The following is a 17,721-nucleotide window of genomic DNA, read 5'->3' on the forward strand; positions in this document are numbered from 1 at the left end:
TTATGTAGGGATTTGCAATCTTAACAAAGTACTCATTTGCAGTTTTTTCTTCAAAGGTTGAGATTGTGTTATTAATATCTTTCCTTTTAAAATAATCCTTAAAATAAGGCTTGCTGTGTTCCTGAATCTTAAGTATTCTCCATTCATCTAAACAAAAGAGTGGGATTTTCTTGTCTTTCTTTTTTTGGTTATGAAGAGATTAATTTTAACTTACAAATAGTTACAATCAACTGCTTGTGTCTTTGTTAATAAAAGAGATTCTAAGACATATTTTAGAGCAATTAAAATGTTACCATTCAGGCCGGGCACGGTGGCTCAAGCCTGTAATCCTAGCACTCTGGGAGGCCGAGGCGGGCGGATTGCTCAAGGTCAGGAGTTCAAAACCAGCCTGAGCGAGACCCCATCTCTACTATAAAAAACAGAAAGAAATTAATTGGCCAACTAATATATATATATATATATATATATATATATATATATATATATTAGCCGGGCATGGTGGCACGTGCCTGTAGTCCCAGCTACTTGGGAGGCTGAGGCAGCAGGATTGCTTGAGCCCAGGAGTTTGAGGTTGCTGTGAGCCAGGCTGACGCCACGGCACTCACTCTAGCCTGGGCAACAGAGTGAGACTCTGTCTCAAAAAAAAAAAACAAAACAAAACAAAAAAAAAATGTTACCATTCAAAAGTAACTTCAATATAGGTAATTGTTACAACTGTTAAATACCTGAAAAGGCTTCATGTTTACAGCCCAGCAACTTACTTATTTTGGTTATTTTGCTCCTCTGGTTCCCAAGGATGAATTTATGGATAAACTTCTGAGTTGACTGAAATCAAACCAAATGTGACAGCCAGGTCTGGAAGACAGAAAAAAAAGGTGGAGCCTGAACCTCCACTGAGCTGGTGACTTCCTCCCCTGCGATCCAGAACCTCTCAGTAATGAGCCAACTTGGCCTGACACACAGCTCTGCCCGCCCCTGGCAGAAGTTCTCCCAGGGAGGATCCCCACTGGCCACTGGGTAGGGGTTCACCTACTTCGGTTTGAAGTCTGAGCCAGGCCTCACCCCACTGATGAGGAAATCAAGGCCCAGGGCGATGAGGAAACACCGAGAGCCACGCACCCAAGAATAAGAGAGCCCAGGCTTCCCATCCAGGGATCTCTCGTGAGTGTGAGCAGGAAGTGACCAGAGGAAGATCAGGGAGCTTTCCCTGGGGGGCTGGTTTCAGTGCCATCTTCTGTCATGGTCATGTGGAAGCAGAGGGGTTAGGCAGTCTTGGCCCCGATGGTGAGCTGGCTCCCAGGTCACCTGAGTTCAGCTAGAAAGCAGGCCCAGCTGACGGAGTCCTCCTGTGCACCCTGTTCAGCCCGTGGCTTTGTGGAACTCCACCTTTGCGCAGCAGTTGACCCTCACAGGATTGGACACCTGCCCAAGCTGGGCCAGCAAGCCCCTTCCGTGGGCTGGGGACTGGGAATCAGAAAGAGGTAGGCCAGTGTCCAGTGCTAAGGTAGCAGGACGTGTTTACCTGGGAGCTGGTCTGCAGAGAGAGTGAGAGAGCCTCCGTGGGACTGAGGCAGAGCAGGCTGTGGAGGACGGCAGGCCAGGGAAGGGGCATTGATTTAATCAGCTGCAAGCTACGGTGGACATCCCTGTGCAGACTGCAAGCTGGGAGGGACAGAGCTGACTCACACTGAAACAGTTACCCTGATGGGCAGGAGACCTGGGGCATTGGGTGGCCACTGCAGGGTCCAGATGAGAGGTGGCGGCTCAGCTCGTGGGTGGGTGGAGCTGGAGTAGAGGGTGGGTTGCTGGATTGTCACACTAGGGAGAATTTGGACATGAGTGTATGTCTGGGTGATCAAAGATGAGGCAGAGCTTTTGGCTCCACCATCCACATTGATGGCATTGCCCTTAAGAATAAAGAGCATTATGAAGGACAGGGACCCTGGGTTCCAGTCACCCTCTCTGGTCTCCCTCCTCCCTGCCAGGCCTCCATCCTCCAGGCTCTGCTCCTTGCGCCTCAGTAACGGGGCTTGCATTTTCTCTCTGTCCCTCCGCACTAGCCAGCTCGGGTGCTACCTCAGTGCCCCTCCCCAGGAGTGTGGACTCCTGTCCAAGACCCAGGAGGACACACTTCCCTGTCCCGCCATCACGGGCTCCGGAGTTCTAGAGAAGTGCCGACTGGACGATGGAGTGATATGCGGTGACCGAGATAAATTACTCCATGAGTTACTGTCCTTCACAATCAAAGCCACGTCAGTACATCACGATGGGGCAGTCATTTGCTGTTTCGATCCAATTCGCGGAGTCCATATTGGTCCCTGGCCTAACAACAGTGTGGATTTATAGGGCCAGCTAATTGATTCGTTCGGTGCTGAGATTTTCTTTCAAACAGGCTCAAATCTAATCGGCCTTCCATTCCTAAGCAAAAGAGGTACATTAAGAGTTGCTGCATGAGCGAAAACACTCTATTGCTCTCTGTTTCTTTGGGGAATTACTTTGCTGTGGGAGATGAAGCACAGTAATTGAAGTCAATTAAGGTTAAAGGAAACCTGCTTCTCGGCGGCGCCGCGAGGGGGGCGTTTGTACACCTCAGTCAATATTGGTTTCTAGCCCTTCATGTTCAGTGTTACAGATGACAGCAGTGTTTTAACACAGACAAAAAGATTCTAAGTAGCTTTCCGATAAGTACACCACATAGTATCTGGAGCTGCAAAGCTGTTGACCTTTTTCTTTTTTCATCCTTTCTTTCTTTTAAAAAATTGTCCTTGCAAATCATTCTGCACGAAAACCAAGAAAACATCTCACAGAGCATTATTCTATTAACCCATGACCCATTCATTTGGAGTACTTGAGACATTTTATAAGTACCTAATCACCTTTACATGACAGGGATTGCTAATGTCAATAAAGTATTTTCAATGTGTCAAAAGTAGAAACTTGGAGGGGAAGAACCAATACCTTTTTCCAAATATTTTCTTTGCACCTTCTTGCTGGGGGGAAGAGGGAGACAGGAGCCTGCAGTATAGAAGGCAGCTTCCCCAGCTTGTGAATGCTTCACATCTTGCATCCTGGAATGCACAGGGGTAAACTGACAGTAGGGGTTTCAGGATTGCATGAAGGTGGCTCTGTTGCAGGTGTTTTGTATGAGTGACCCTGTGTCCCTTGACATATGGATTGTTGAAGTGCTCAGGACAGCTGTCCTTGCAATCAGAGGACTAGTGGTTTCTTGGATGGTTTAATGATGGAAAACCCCACTGTCTTGATCAGTTCAGGTTGTGCTATGGTCTGAATATGTCCCCCAAAAGTTCACACGTTGGACACTTAATCCTCAATGCAACTGTGTCAGGAGGTGGGGCCTCATAAGAGGTGATTGGGTCACGAGAGTGGAACCCTCATGAGTGGATTGTTGTTATCATGGGAGCAGGCTAGTTATCTGGAGAGTGGGATTTGTCTGGGCCTTGGTGCCTCTCTCTGAATTGTGCTCACTTCCACTTTCTGCCTTCTGCTTTCCATCTTGGCATGACCCTTGGACTTCCCAGCCTCCAGAACCGTGAGCCAAATAAGCTTCTATTCTTTGTAAATTGCCCAGTCTGTGGTATTCTGTTATAGCAGCAGAAAATGGACTAAGACATGTTGCTATAACAGAATAGCTTAGACTGGGTGGCTTAAACAGCAGGCATTTATTTCTCACAATTCTGGAGGCTGGAAGTCTGAGATCAGAGTGCCAACACAGTTGGGTTCTGATGACGGCCTTCTTCCTGGTTTACAAATGGCCGCCTTTTTGCCCAGTTCACACATGGCACAGGGGGAAGGATAGGGAGAGGGGAGGAGGGAGGGAGGGAGATACTGGGAGGGAGAGAGAAAGCTCTCTTATATCTGTTATGAGGACATTAATTCCATTCATGAGGGACCCACCCTTATGCCCTAATTACCTCCCAAAGCCCCACCTCCTAATACCATCACCTTAAGGGTTAGAGTTTCAACATATGAATTTTGGAGAGGACATAGATATTCAGATCACAACACCTAGCATAACTACACTGCATTTTCATGATTTGAGTTAAATTTCGTTTGTATTCTTTTTCAAAACATCTGTATTATTGATATTAAGTTATAATTTATCAACAATGAGCTTGTCTTTCTTTCTTTCTTTTTTTTTTTTTTTTTTTGAGATAGGGTCTCATTCTGTCACCCTGGGTAGAGTGCAGTGGCATCATATTTAATAGCTTACTGCAACCTCCAGTTCCTGGACTCAAGCAATCCTCCTGCCTCAGCCTCATGAGTAGCTGGGACTACAGGTGTATGTCATCTCACCTGGCTAATTTTTTTTCTATTTTTGGTAGAGATGGGGTCTTCCTCTTGCTCAGGCTGGTCTTGAACTCCTGAGCTCAAGTGATCCTCCATCCTCCATCTCCCAGAGTGCCAGGATTACAGGCCACTGTGCCCAGACTCTATCTACTGTTTTATGTTTTATATTAGGCTAAATATTTTCCAGATGTCAATGTTAATACATGAAGTTACATAGTATTATTTTCTGCTAACACACATCTTTATTTTTATAATCTGAGAATAAAGAAACACTGATGATACTGTTGAATGAGACAGTTTTTCCACAAGTACCATCACAACATCCCCAAGCCTCTCCTTTTGGGACCTAAGCCTGGCTCCTTGTCCTCAGCCCTTCCCCGGGGCACAAGGGTAGTAACTGTCCCTGGGCTTTTCCCACGTGATGACAGCCCCTGTGGCTGGAGGTGGGTGGGAAAGGTCTTCAGCCACCTGCACCAAGACCTGGAAGCATTGTTTTATATGTCGTTTTTTACTGAAAAACTAGTATCTAGAAAAACTACCCTGAATGTGGGGAAAGTCGATATGATGTGTCCTTTACTACGCATCTGTGCCTTCCCTTCCAGTCCCTCTGTGCCTGTTTTGCATCCTATGACGTCTGCCAACCTACCTAAAGTGGAAATCTGCCTTCCTACTCTTGGCCTTATGTTTTGCCATCTGGAATTTAGGGTTATCCTGTAACAATCTACACCACATTATACACACACATACACACACACACATTACACACACACATACACACATTATATACACACACACACCCTCACACATACACCGGCACAGAAATCCTTGTTGTGATCTCTATTGCAATTCCCTTGGATTTATATATTAATTTGGAGAGAATTGACATATTTGAAATACTGGATCATCTTATTCATATGACTACAATGTCTTTCACTATTTGTTCTTGATACATTTTTGCATCTTTTTCTATATTCTTGATTACTTTATACTTTTGTTGCTATGGTAAATCGTATCTTTTCAAAAATGTACTTCCTCTTTGTTGCTAGTATATGAGAATGCAGTGCATTTTGCATATTGATCTTATATCCAGCAACATTGCTCAACTATATTATTTAGTTCTAAAGATTTGAAAATGTATTGGGTTTTCTGTGTAAATAATCATATCATCTTGGACAAATTTTCTTCTTTTATAATTTGAATGCAAGTTATTTCTTTTGAACGCCTTATTCCAATGGCGGGGACCTGTCATACAATGTCAAGTAGAAGTGATTTTGGCACAGCAGTCTTCCTTCCTTTGGGATATCTGCTGTAAAGTTTCTTGAGTTAAGAGAATTCCCACCTGTTGCTGGCTTAGTAAAGGCTTTCACAGTCGTGTTGAAATATCAACTGTTATTTTGCATCTATTGAGATGATCATATCATTTTTCTCATTTAATATGGTGAATTCCATTAATAAATTACCTTATCTTAAAACATGCTCGTAATAAGGAGTAAACCAAATTCGATCATAATGTGCTTTTTCATATGCTACTGGATTTACAATATTTACTGGATTTGTCAATATTTTCTTTAGAATTTTTGCATCTAGGTTCACAAGAAAGAATGTTCCTCTCTTGTTCTTTTCACATCTAGATCTGTCTTGTTTGTTTTTTAAAGACAGCCAGTTATCCCAGTGCAAGTTATACAGTGTACCACTTTGATACGATGTTGAAAGGATCTTTATCTGGACTCTCTCTTCTGTTCCTTTATTGAGGCCACACTATACTATTATTGTAGATTTATGGTACATTTTGATGCGTTCAGAGCCCTTACTTCCCCAAAATTTCCCAATAGCACTTGTTTATTTTTTCTTTCCTGTAAATTCAAGGTAAAGGCAAATTTTTAAAAATGGTATTTTGTTTAACATTGCTTTAAAGCTAGAGGCTCATTAGGATCCCAGTGGGTTTTTAGAAATCCAGAATTTGTAGGAAAGATAGATTTTATATATGTGTATATACACACAGAGAGAGATACATATGTGTATGTGTATACACACAGAGAGAAACATATTTTTGCCTGATTAACCTTCTTTGAATATCAGAAAAGTGGCAAATAGTTTTCTTCTTCTTGAAACTTGATAGAACTATAAGAAAATGATTAGTCTATAGTTATTTACACAGATTATAGTTTAGGCAATTTGCAGCCATCAATTAAAGGCTAATAGTATACTGCTTCCGAGGGCAAAGGACAGGTTTTCAATTACCAAATAACGTACAGTTATGGACCATTGTGGAAAGTGTGTTAATTTCCTCATGGGTCCTTGCTCAAAGTTAAACGTGCCATCGAGCAAATAGCACATAGTGTGCGGGAAGTACCCTGTCCTCTTGTGTTATTGATGGTGTCTGAGTGGCTGAAGCAAGGCCAAAATGCACTTACATTTTTAGGAATATTAAATGGGATGTTTGCATCTTGAAATTATAGCTTATACATATTTCTCCAGGAATCACTTACTTACCTTCTCCATATGACAACCCAATTTTACTTCCTTTTGTAGGATCAGTATTCAAGCCAGCCACAAAGACCTCCATATGTTATAACTGGCCCTAGATGTTTCATGGAAAATTGAAATCACAGATTGTACACACACACACACAGATCAGGAGGTTTTGTACAGAGTCTTGCTCTGCATTACTTTATTTAAAGATGAAGGTAAATTTTTCTGTGTGTGTGATTGGAAACTTGGAAATTAAGCATATCATTTTCTTTTAGTCTGAACTTACAATTCAGAGGAGAACAGTGAGATGTCCCATAAAATTTCAAACAAATATTTTTGCAATCACCTATTTTCAATGAGATACTCTACAGAGGAGCAGAAAGAAGACTTCATCTGTGTTCTTGATGTTCTCTCAAGATGGAGCTGGAAATACACTGTCAGGAACTACAAGGTCTGAGCTTTCAGGCAAACTGGCCTAGTACTGTTCACCGTTAACTTTGCAGAAAGACATGGGATTCCTGGTTCAGAGGCAAAGGACTTTACTACTCATGGAAAAGGCAGTAGCCAGAGCTGGTCTGTGTCAATCCCCCATGCCCCTCGAGTCTCAGGGGTGATGCAGAGGGCCCGTCACGGAAGCCTGCACAGGCAGTGAGCCATATCACAGGAGAGGAACACCGAGCTTGGGGAATATCCTGCCTTTGCAGTGAACCTACTCCTTGTCTAGGGGAGATGTTAGCTCTTTCCTCAAGGTTCCTGGTGCAGACACAACCCTGGGAAATGGACCAGGTAATGAGCAGTCAAGTCTTTACATTCTTGGCATACCCAGCAGGAACTTGAAGGCATGCTCAGGGCCCTGCGCCTGCCAACACTGATCTGCAGTGCATGCCGGGTGACAGTCCATGACTGGTGTCTAACATCCCAAGGAAATAGAGAATAAATGGTGTAGGCATTTAAGAGAATAATTCGGATAAAGCCCAGCTCCCATCCTTTTAATTATTAGCATAATTATTACTATTGGCTATTCTCTCATCATTTCTGTTTTGTGCTGTGGACCTCTCCTTATCTTTATACCATTAATCATTATATCTTAGCTAATAATGGCCTTCTGTGGGACCTCTTTCTTTATTCAAAGAAAGAAAACATATAGAAAAAAACCTAGTAAATGAGCTAAGAGAAATGAATATGAAACCATTTGTCCTCTCTGCCACATTTCCAGCAAGCAAAATAATCAAAGTCCTGAATTCTTAATGTTCCTTAACATGTAGGCATGTGTCAGTTTTCATGGCTGTCACCTTTCTCTGTTAATTGTGCTATTAATATCCAGTATTTACTTGGACTGGAGAGAATTTTTAAATAATTCATCATTTGTAGGTTTGCCTAAGTATCTAAAACTTATGTTCCTCTTGTTTTTGTTCTATACATGATTTACTTAATTTTGCTAACATTAATAACTTCAAAGGTAAGTATGCAAAATGTCCAGCAGCAAAACTCCCTATCAGCAATGAAAGGCCTGTGTAGTTTTCACAGTTGCCATTTTGAATGACCTCATAAAGGGAACTTAAAGAACATAGATTTCAGGATTTCAGTTCCTATAGAGGACTCTCTGATAAAGCTGTCAAAAGGAATAGATAAAGGTATTATTCAAGCCAGAAAAGAATTCTGAAGAAAACACATAAACACAATTCTAGGAGCTGTTGCAGTTACTTAGAAAAAAAGCTGAGGATTTAAACGGCTGGAGGAAACAAAAAATAAGTCTGCTTTGGTAATGTTTTTCCAATGAATACACTTCCTGAGACATAAAGCAGTATTTGCCTCATACATATTCAAACAAAAGGTCATAATTTGTGTTTCTTTTTTTGTGAGTTAGTTTTATTTGGTTGCAAATGATAGTATATTCAAAATTAATGTTATTTTTGGAAGTGTATTCATTTCAATCACAGTGGACTATGTGGTCAATAAAGTTGAAATTTCTAGATTGCAGACAAAGTGAAATTAGTGTTTGTATCAGACAAAGTAAAGGTAGTGCTTGTATTTTTAGTTATGGACATTGAGAGATGCCACTGTTTTAGTTATTACTGTGAATTGCCCCCTGCAATCTGTAAAGTATATGCTTAAGAGTCCTACATACTATCTCAGGGCACCCTCAGGTGTATCTTTAAGGCGAGAATGGTAATTTCATTGGAGAAATGCCTCTTCTGTGGAGCCTGTGGAGGATCCAGTCCCTCGAGGTCTGATGGATCCAGAGATGGGAACGAGTAAACACGGGCCAGCAGGTGTGCCAAGAGCATCCACACGGCGAAGGCACATGTGAACTGTTCCCTCTCCATTGTGAGCCCCAGACCCAGGTTTCCAGCCATTCACCAACATCTCTGTGGGGCAGGCCCACTGGCCACTCAGCCTCCACACGTCCCATACCACCTGAAGTGTTTTTCTTTGAGACTGCTCCTCTTCCCAAAGTCCCCTAGCCCAGGTGTGGACATCTCCTACCATCCCTGCTCCCTCATCCCAGTGTCCTTCCCCCAGCAAACGGCCTTGCCCTGTTGGTCTTGGCTTCAGAGTCACCCTCAGACTGGCTGTCTCTGTGCTTCCTCATGGGCTCTGGTTTGACTCCTGTCCAGCAGTGTCTCATGGATCACTTCCATGTGTCCACTCACTCCCACAGATATTACCGAGCACTGACTCCATCTCATTTTCTGTGCTAGGCCCTCCCTGCAAAGGTATCTTTCTCAGTCATTTGGAAAAACGGGTTGTATTTATCTCCTCCCCACCATCACGCATCTTTGATGGCATTTGATGGCATCCTTCACCAGCAAAACACAATCCAAACTCCTTAGCCTTGCAATGGCCCCATCCGTGCTGCCTGTTTGCCATGGTTGGACCCCCATCCTGCTCCAGGAGCAAGGAGGGCACTTGAGATGACCTTGGTGACGTTGCACAGGATGCCTAATGCAATTTGCCTAGCCCTGCCACAACCATTTAGAAAACTGAAACAAAAAAACCCACCAAGAGCTTCTTGCCAACATGAAGTAACAGGGGACTGGATTTAACCTCCTGCCTGAAACAACCCCCAAAATAGACAAAATATGGGCAGTGAAGGACCACAATCCCTGAGAGATAGTCAGCAAATGAGGTGACCCTACCATTGCCCCAGCTGACCATCTTAAGAGAATTTTTCAGTCTCAGTGCTGGGAAAGGGAGTCTGAGGGGGACCAAGGCCTGGAGATCAGAGTTCTCAGAACAGAGAACCAGAGAGGAGAGAGGTGTACAAGAGAGAACTGGGGAATCTGCAGAGACTCTCCCTTGAGTATTCAGTTGAATGCTGGTTAGCACAGGCATGTGAAGAAACTACTCGAGTCTGGGAAAAGACCCACCTGAAAGGATTAGAGATGACATTGCCTGGTACTCACACAAGAACAGTCCCTATTCCCACGTAGTTCAGTGACATCAGACACTCTTGCCTCAGAAGGGGGGAATAATTAGCCCTAGACTGAGCCCTGCCTTTGTTGAGCCTAATGCTTTTTAAGATCAAGACTCAATTCTCTGCCTTCACATTTGCACTGGGCCATATAACCTTGGGAAAGCAGGTAAAGGGGTGGGGAACCTGCAGCCTTCTGATTCTAAGATTGTTCTTTTTAAAGCACCAACGGAGGCAAGAAAAGCTTCATCCTCCTTGCTGCACCCCTTTTAATAAAAGGATTTGTTCCGTAAAATGTGGATTCACTGAAAGGCTGCACTTAAGGACCTAGAAGGCCACATGTGCAAGCCCTGGGAATGCTGCTAGACTAGACAGCCACGTGGACACATCCTAGCACACACACAATTCACGTCAGCAAGGGCAGCATTTCCCTTCTCCTCTTGAGGATTTGCCAACCCCTTGAGTAGATAATGGAACCTAATCTTACAAGTATCATGGTCTTTCTGGTGAAAGATCCGTCTTTCCTGATAGCTTTTTGAGTATGTACAGTATTTTGTATACTTGTGTATCAAAAAGATTTAATATCATTATTTTGAGTCTTTGGTCATTTTGTGAATCATGTTTATTTTTTTCTGTTTCTGGCATGGATTTGAGAGTCAGTTTTTTAAGAATGAATTGCACTTGGACAGTTAAAACCCCATGGAGCGTACCCTCTAAGATACAGCACAAGAAAAAGATAACTGCTTTTACCATCTGACTCATTTTATGTTTATTCATAATGCTCAAAAGTTCTAGCTAGTGCAATAAGGCAAGAAAAAGAAATAAAAGGTAACAAAATGAAAGGGAAGAAATAAAACATTTGCAGATGGCCTGATTGTCTACATAGAAAATCCCAAGCCTTCTTCAAAAAATTTACTAGAACTAATAACTTCAGCAAAACTCATAAGATATCAGATAAACACACAAAAATCAATCACATTTCTGTATAAACATGTGGAAAATGACATTAAAAATATAAAAATGAACCTCAACCTAAAGCTCAAACCTAATTCAAAAATTAACTCAAAATGAATCATAGATTTAAATATAAAACTATAAAAACTTTTAGAAAAAAATAGAAAATCTTCAAGATCTAAGGCTAGGCAAAGAGTTCTTAGACTTGACACTGAAAGTATGACCCTAAGAGTAAAAATTGACAAGTTGGGTCTCATGAATATTAAAAATTTTGTTCTGTGAAAACTCATGTGTAATGGACTGAATGTTTATGTCCCTCCAGAATTTATAAGTTGAAATCCTAACCCCTAATACGTTATCAGGAGGTGGGGCCTTTGGGAGGTGATTAGATCATGAGGGTAGAGCCCCTGTGAATGGTATTGGTGCCCTTAGAAAAGGGACCCCAGAGAGTTCTCATGTCCATTTTCTGCCAAGTGAGGACACAGTGAGAAGTCAGCCATCTGTGACCAGGAAGCAGACCCTTACAGAATCTGACTGGCTGGCGCTCTTGTCTTAGATGTCCAGCTTTCAGAACTGTGAGAAATGAATGTTTGTTGTTTGAGCCACCCAGTCTGGTATTTTTGTTATAGCAGCCTGAGCTGAGTAAGACTCTATGTGAAACAGATAAAAAGACAAGCTATAGAGTAGCAAAACATATTTGTAAACCACATATCCAACAAAGGACTAGTACCTAGAATACATAAGGAACACTCAAAACTCAATAGTAAAAAAAAAAAAAAAAGCAAACATTCCAATTAAAAATGAGCAAAAGACACGAATAGACATTTTACAAAAGAGGATATAAGATGGCAATAAGCACATGAAAAGATTGTTCAACATCATTAGACATCAGGGAAATGCAAATTAAAACCAAAATGAGATATCATTACTGACTTATCAGAATGGCTAAGATAAAAATACTGACACCAATTATTTGCAATGATTCAGAGAAACTAGATCACCCATACATTGCTGATGGGAAGGCAACATAGTTCAGTTACTCTGGAAAGATTTGTCAGTTTCTTATCAAAATAAATATGCAATTACCATCCAACCCACCAGTTATACTCTTGGACATTTTATTCCAGAGAAATAAAAACTTATGTTCGCACAAAAACCTGTATATAAATATTCACAGGAGCTTTATTTGTGATAGGCAAAAACTGGAAACAACCCATATATTCCAGTGATGATTAAACCAGCTGTGGTATATCCAATACCCTGGAATACTTCCCAGCAATAAAAATAAATGAACTATTGATGCATGCACCAACTTGGATAAACCTTAAAGGGAATTATGCTGAATGGGGGAAAGAAACAATTCTGAAAGGTTACATGCTATATGGTTCCATTTATGTAACATTCTTGAAATGACAGAGTTACAAAAATGGAGAACAGTCTAGTGATTTTCAACAGGATAGGAACCGGGGATTGAATGGGGAGCAGCGAGAGACGGGTGTGTCTATGAAAGGATGACATGGGGGACCCGTGTGGCAATGGAACTGTTGTGTATCTTGACTGTACCGATGTCAGCATCCTGGCTGTGATATTAAACTATAGCTTTGCAAGATGTCACCCTTGAGGAAAAGTGCACGGAGGATACTCACGCTCTGTCTCTATGATTTCTTACTCCTGCATGTGAATCTACAATTATCTCAGGATAAAAAGTTTAATGTAAACACTTGGCATTTCATTAAACATTCATCAGAATTTTGAGTTACCAGTTGTGATTGGCAAACAGTGCCCACCTCCTTCAATGTTGGCCACCTCAAGAGTTTCTTGGACAACATTACTGAACACTCTAACAATTATCAAAATTGTGAAATGCATCACTGAGTATTAAGAATAATTTGATCAGCATTGTAAAAGAATCAACAAATGTGTCTATAGTAAAGGCCAGTTTTGATTAGGAAATATGCACATACACACACACACATACACACATACAACTCCATGAAGTGAATGGCAGTTGCCCACTCTGATTCTGGGCCCTGACAGAAGGACCAAGAATTCTGCCATCCTGGCTGTCATGACAAGGCTGACGTTCTCCCACGTCTTTTCTCACAGGATCTCCTCTTCAGCGTGTGCGCCCTCAACGTGGTCTCCACCATCGTGTGTGCATTGGCCACAGCCATGTGCTGCATGCAGATGGTCTCCGCCGACGTCCTGCAGATGGTGAGTGGCCCCTTCCTTCCTGAGCACACTCAAAATGACGGCCTGGCCCCCTTCTTCTGTAGCTGCTTGAACCCTACTTAGAAATGGGCACCTCTAGCTTCCAGCCAGACGCAGGGACGGCCACGGGCCCTGACAGTCCATGGCACTCGGAGGTCACCTGTGCTGCCCTCTGGAAGACAGAGCATCTGCACATATGGTGCCGTTGATGCATCTATTCTAGGTGTTGTTGGACCTTCGTGTCAAAAGGTCCTGCCACTGTTGTGCCCTCCTAGATGGCCCCTGACGTATGTCCCTGAGTCATTTTAGTGAGAGTCCTGCAGCCCTAGACATCCTCTGGGCCCAGGCAAGGCACCTTCCTCAGGCTTCAGAATTCTCTTTGAATAAAGGAAGTTTAGAATTGTTAGCAAATGAGTTCTTCTGTAATTTGAAAAGTTGCCAATCAGTTCCTTTCAGATTTGACAATGAACACTGAGCTCATAATCCAGTGGCCGACCACCGGCCGCCATCTGGCCCTCTGGCCAAGGTCTTACAGAGGAAGACTTGCTGCCCCCAGGGGCAAAGGGGACCAGGAGCTGGGGTCACTAATACATGTTACAATACATGGGTTATTAATACACAAATCATACATGATGAAGGCTTTCCGTTGTTTCTATGTGAATGGAACAGCCCACTATTCAGATGCTACCATTAAGCTCAGTCAGTGAATAGGAATTGATGGGAAGATATTGTTTTTCAATGGTAAGCATAGGAATCTTTCTCTCTTTCTCTCTCTCATCTCTCTCTCTCTCTCTTCTCTCGTCTCTCTCTCTCTCTGTCTCTCTCTCTCTGTCCCTTTCTCTATCTTTCTGTCTCTCAGCTTGCCCTTTTGAGACCTACCCCTGTCTCCCACACAGAGGGGTTTAATGCATCTTGTTCAAGAAAAGACAAATTGTTCTTACAGTAGTCTTTCTTATGTGTTCTTTCTCGTCCTTTCTGTGGCAGTACATCAGTTAATCAAGATATAGGGCCAGAGAGCATCATTACCAGGATATTAAAGATTCATTGGCCCTAATTGCATGCCGTGCGCAGCCTTTCCTCTTGGTGCATATCCACACGGCTGTCACAGCCAGGCTGACCTTTCTGAGAGGTTGCAGTTTTCTGAAAGGTATCTAATTAAGCAGTTATTCGGTAGCAATGAACTTTAGCCCTTGTTCATCAGGGCCTTGTGTTGGTGATTTTCTCCAGCATGTCGTGCAGAGGAAAGGTTAAGTACCAGGGTGTTCTCCTCACCTCAGCAGATTTTACTATTGATCTGTAAATATCACATCAATTTGACCAAACTAACAAAACCAAAGGGATGTAATGCTAAAAGTTTGCATTCCCCTGGTTTTAAGCATTAAAATAAAAATTGCCAATTAAATAAGAACAAAGTATATTCTCGCTGTGATAGTGCATATAATTATAACAGCGATGTGCAGAGTCACTCTGGAGTTGCAATGTGTGGAACATGAGCAGACCTGGAGCCGTGGGTCTGAAGTCAGCATGCGTAGGTCTGAGTCCCAGCTCCTCTGTGTATGAAGCAGGTGACTCTGGGTATGTCACTGAACCTGCTTGTGCCTCAGTTTCCTCAACTGTGAAATGGAATTAATGGGATGCCTGGTGATCCCTCAATAAGTGTGATCTATTTTGATTTGCCTATTCTGGACATTTCAATATAAATGAAATGATGTGATATTTGGCCATTTGTCTCTAGCTCCTTTCAATTAGCAAGACTTTTTAAAGGTTCATTCGTGTTCCTACATGTACCAATACTTCATTACTTTTTATGGCTGAACAATATTCCATTGTATCAAGATACCACATTTTATTTATCTACCCATCAGTTGATGTTCATATGGGTTGTTTCCACTTTTTGGCTATTATGAATAATGCTATTATGAACATTCTTGTATAGGTTTTTGTGTGGACATATGTTTTAATTTCTCTTGGATGTATACTTTAGAGAAGAATTGCTGGGTCATAATGATGACTTTATTTTTGAGGAACCACAAGACCATTTTCCAAAACAGCTGCACCATTTTACATTCCCATAAGCAGAGTATGAGGGTTCTGGTTTCTCCACATCCATGCCGACATTTATGCGTCTTTTAACTGTAACTACCTTAGTGGCGGTGAAGTGATATTTCTTCTGGTTTTGATGTGCCTTTCCCTGATGATTAATGATGTTGAGCACATTTTAATGTGCTTAATAGCTATTTATGTGTCCTCCTTGGAGAAACATTTTTCAGACTCTTTTTGCCTATTTTAAAAATTGGGTTATTTGTCTTTTTATTACTGAGTTGTAAGCATTCTTTATATATTTTAGATCTAGGTCCCTTATCAGATACATAATTTGCAAAATTTTTCTCCTATCCTGTGGGTTATTTTTTCACTTGATGGTGTTTTTTGAAGCACAAAAGTTTTAATTTGGATGAAGTGCAATTTCTCTAGTTTTTCTTTGTGGATTGTATTTTTGTTGTCTTATCTAAGAAATCATTGCCTAATCCAAAGTGATGAAGATTTACTCCTATGTTTTCTTTTACGAGTTTTATGGTTTTAGTTCTTACATTTAGGTCTTTAGAACATTTTGAGTTAATTGTTGCATATGGTGTGAGATAGGGGTCCAACTTTATTCTGTTCCCAACACTATTTGTTGAAAATATTAATCTTCTCTCATTAAATTTTCTTGGTAACATTGGATAAAAATAAATTGTAGATATATAGGTTTATTTCTGGACTCTCAGTTCTATTCCAGTGATTTATGTTTATCTTTGTGCCAATACCATACAGTCTTGATTAGCGTAGCTTTGTAGTAACTTCTGAAATTGCTAAGTATGAGTCCTCCAACTTTGTTCTTCAAGATGATTTTAGATATTCTGTGCCCTTGCATTTAATATAGATTTTAGAATCAGTTTGTTAGTTTCTGCAAAAAAATCCAGTTAGGATTTTGATAAGGATTGTGTTAAATCTGTGAATCAATTTAAAGAGTATTGTTGTCTTAACAATATTAAGTCTTCTAACCTATGAACATGGGATATCTTTCCATTTATTTAGATCTTCAATTTATTTTGGTTATATTTTATAATTTTAAGTGTACAAGTCTTGTACTTTTGTTAAACTTATTCCTAAGAATCTTATTCTTTTTGATGCTATCGTAAATGATAGAATTATCTTAATTTCATTTTCAGATCATTTATTGCTAGTGTACAGAAATATAAATGATTTTTTATATTATTTTTTTTGAGACAGAGTCTTGCTCTGTCTCCCAGGCTAGATTAGAGTTCTGTGGCATCAGATTAGCTCACAGCAACCTCAAACTTCTGGGCTCAAGCAATCCTCCTGCCTCAACCTCCTGAGCAGCTGGGACTACATGTGTGTGCCAACTCACTCAGCTAATTTTTTCTATTTTTAGTAGAAATGGGATCTTGCTCTTGCTCAGGCTGGTCTCAAACTCCTGAGCTCAAGCAATTCTCCCACCTCCACCTCCCAGAATGCTAGGACTACAGGCATGAGCTACTGCACCTGGCTTATATTATTCTTGTATTCTGAAACCATGCTGAACTTGTTTATTGACTTTAATAGTGAGACTTTTTTCCCCTAGGGATTTCTTCTATTATACAAGATCATGTCACTTGCAAACAGAGATAGGTTTACTTCCTTGCTTTCACTCTGGTTGCATTTTTTTTTTTATTTTATTACCTTAATTGCCCTGTCTTGCACCTTGACTGCAATGTTGAATAGAAGTGATGAGAGTGGACATCCTTCTCTTGTAGCTAGTCTTAGGAGGAAAGCATCCAATCTTTCATTATTAAGTAATATGTCAGCTGTGGGTTTTTCATAGATGCTCTTTATCAGATTCAGGAAGTTCTTGTCTATTCCTAGTGTATTAAGTGTTTTTTTTTTTTTATCATAAAGAGATGTTGGGTTTTGTCAAGTGCTTTTTCTGCATCTATTGAAATGACCATGTGATTTTTGTCCTCTATTCTATTGATATGTTATATTTATATAGATTGATTCTTCTGATGTTAAACCAACCTTGCATTCATGAGACAAACCCCATTTGGTCATAGCATGTAATCCTTTTTATATGTTGTTGGTTTTGGTGTTAGAGTAATACTGGCTTCATAAAATGAGTTTGGATATGTTACCTCCTCTTCTGTTTTTTCAAAGAATTTTTGAAAAGTTGGTATTAATTCTTTAAATTCTGTTTGTTCTTTTTTCTTGTTTTTGTGTGTGTGTGTCTGTGCGTGTGTAACAAAGTCACTTGCCAATCTTTTTAAAACATTTGATAGAGTTCACTAGTGAAGCCATCTGAGCCTGGACTTTTCCTTGTGGGTGGT

The 17,721-nt window shown here is 41.1% G+C and overlaps 1 protein-coding gene across 1 annotated transcript in view; it reads left to right on the forward strand.

Annotated features, from left to right (window-relative positions):
• Positions 1 to 17,721, forward strand: part of ENTREP2 (endosomal transmembrane epsin interactor 2) — a 349,185-nt gene that overhangs the window by 308,900 nt on the left and 22,564 nt on the right. Inside the window, exon 5 of the mRNA XM_012764608.3 lies at positions 13,256 to 13,363. Coding sequence (XP_012620062.3) covers positions 13,256 to 13,363 — 108 coding nt within the window. The remainder of the gene's footprint in view (positions 1 to 13,255; positions 13,364 to 17,721) is intronic.

Source organism: Microcebus murinus, chromosome 7 (assembly GCF_040939455.1).
Source record: "Microcebus murinus isolate Inina chromosome 7, M.murinus_Inina_mat1.0, whole genome shotgun sequence".
Lineage (NCBI taxonomy): Eukaryota > Metazoa > Chordata > Mammalia > Primates > Cheirogaleidae > Microcebus > Microcebus murinus.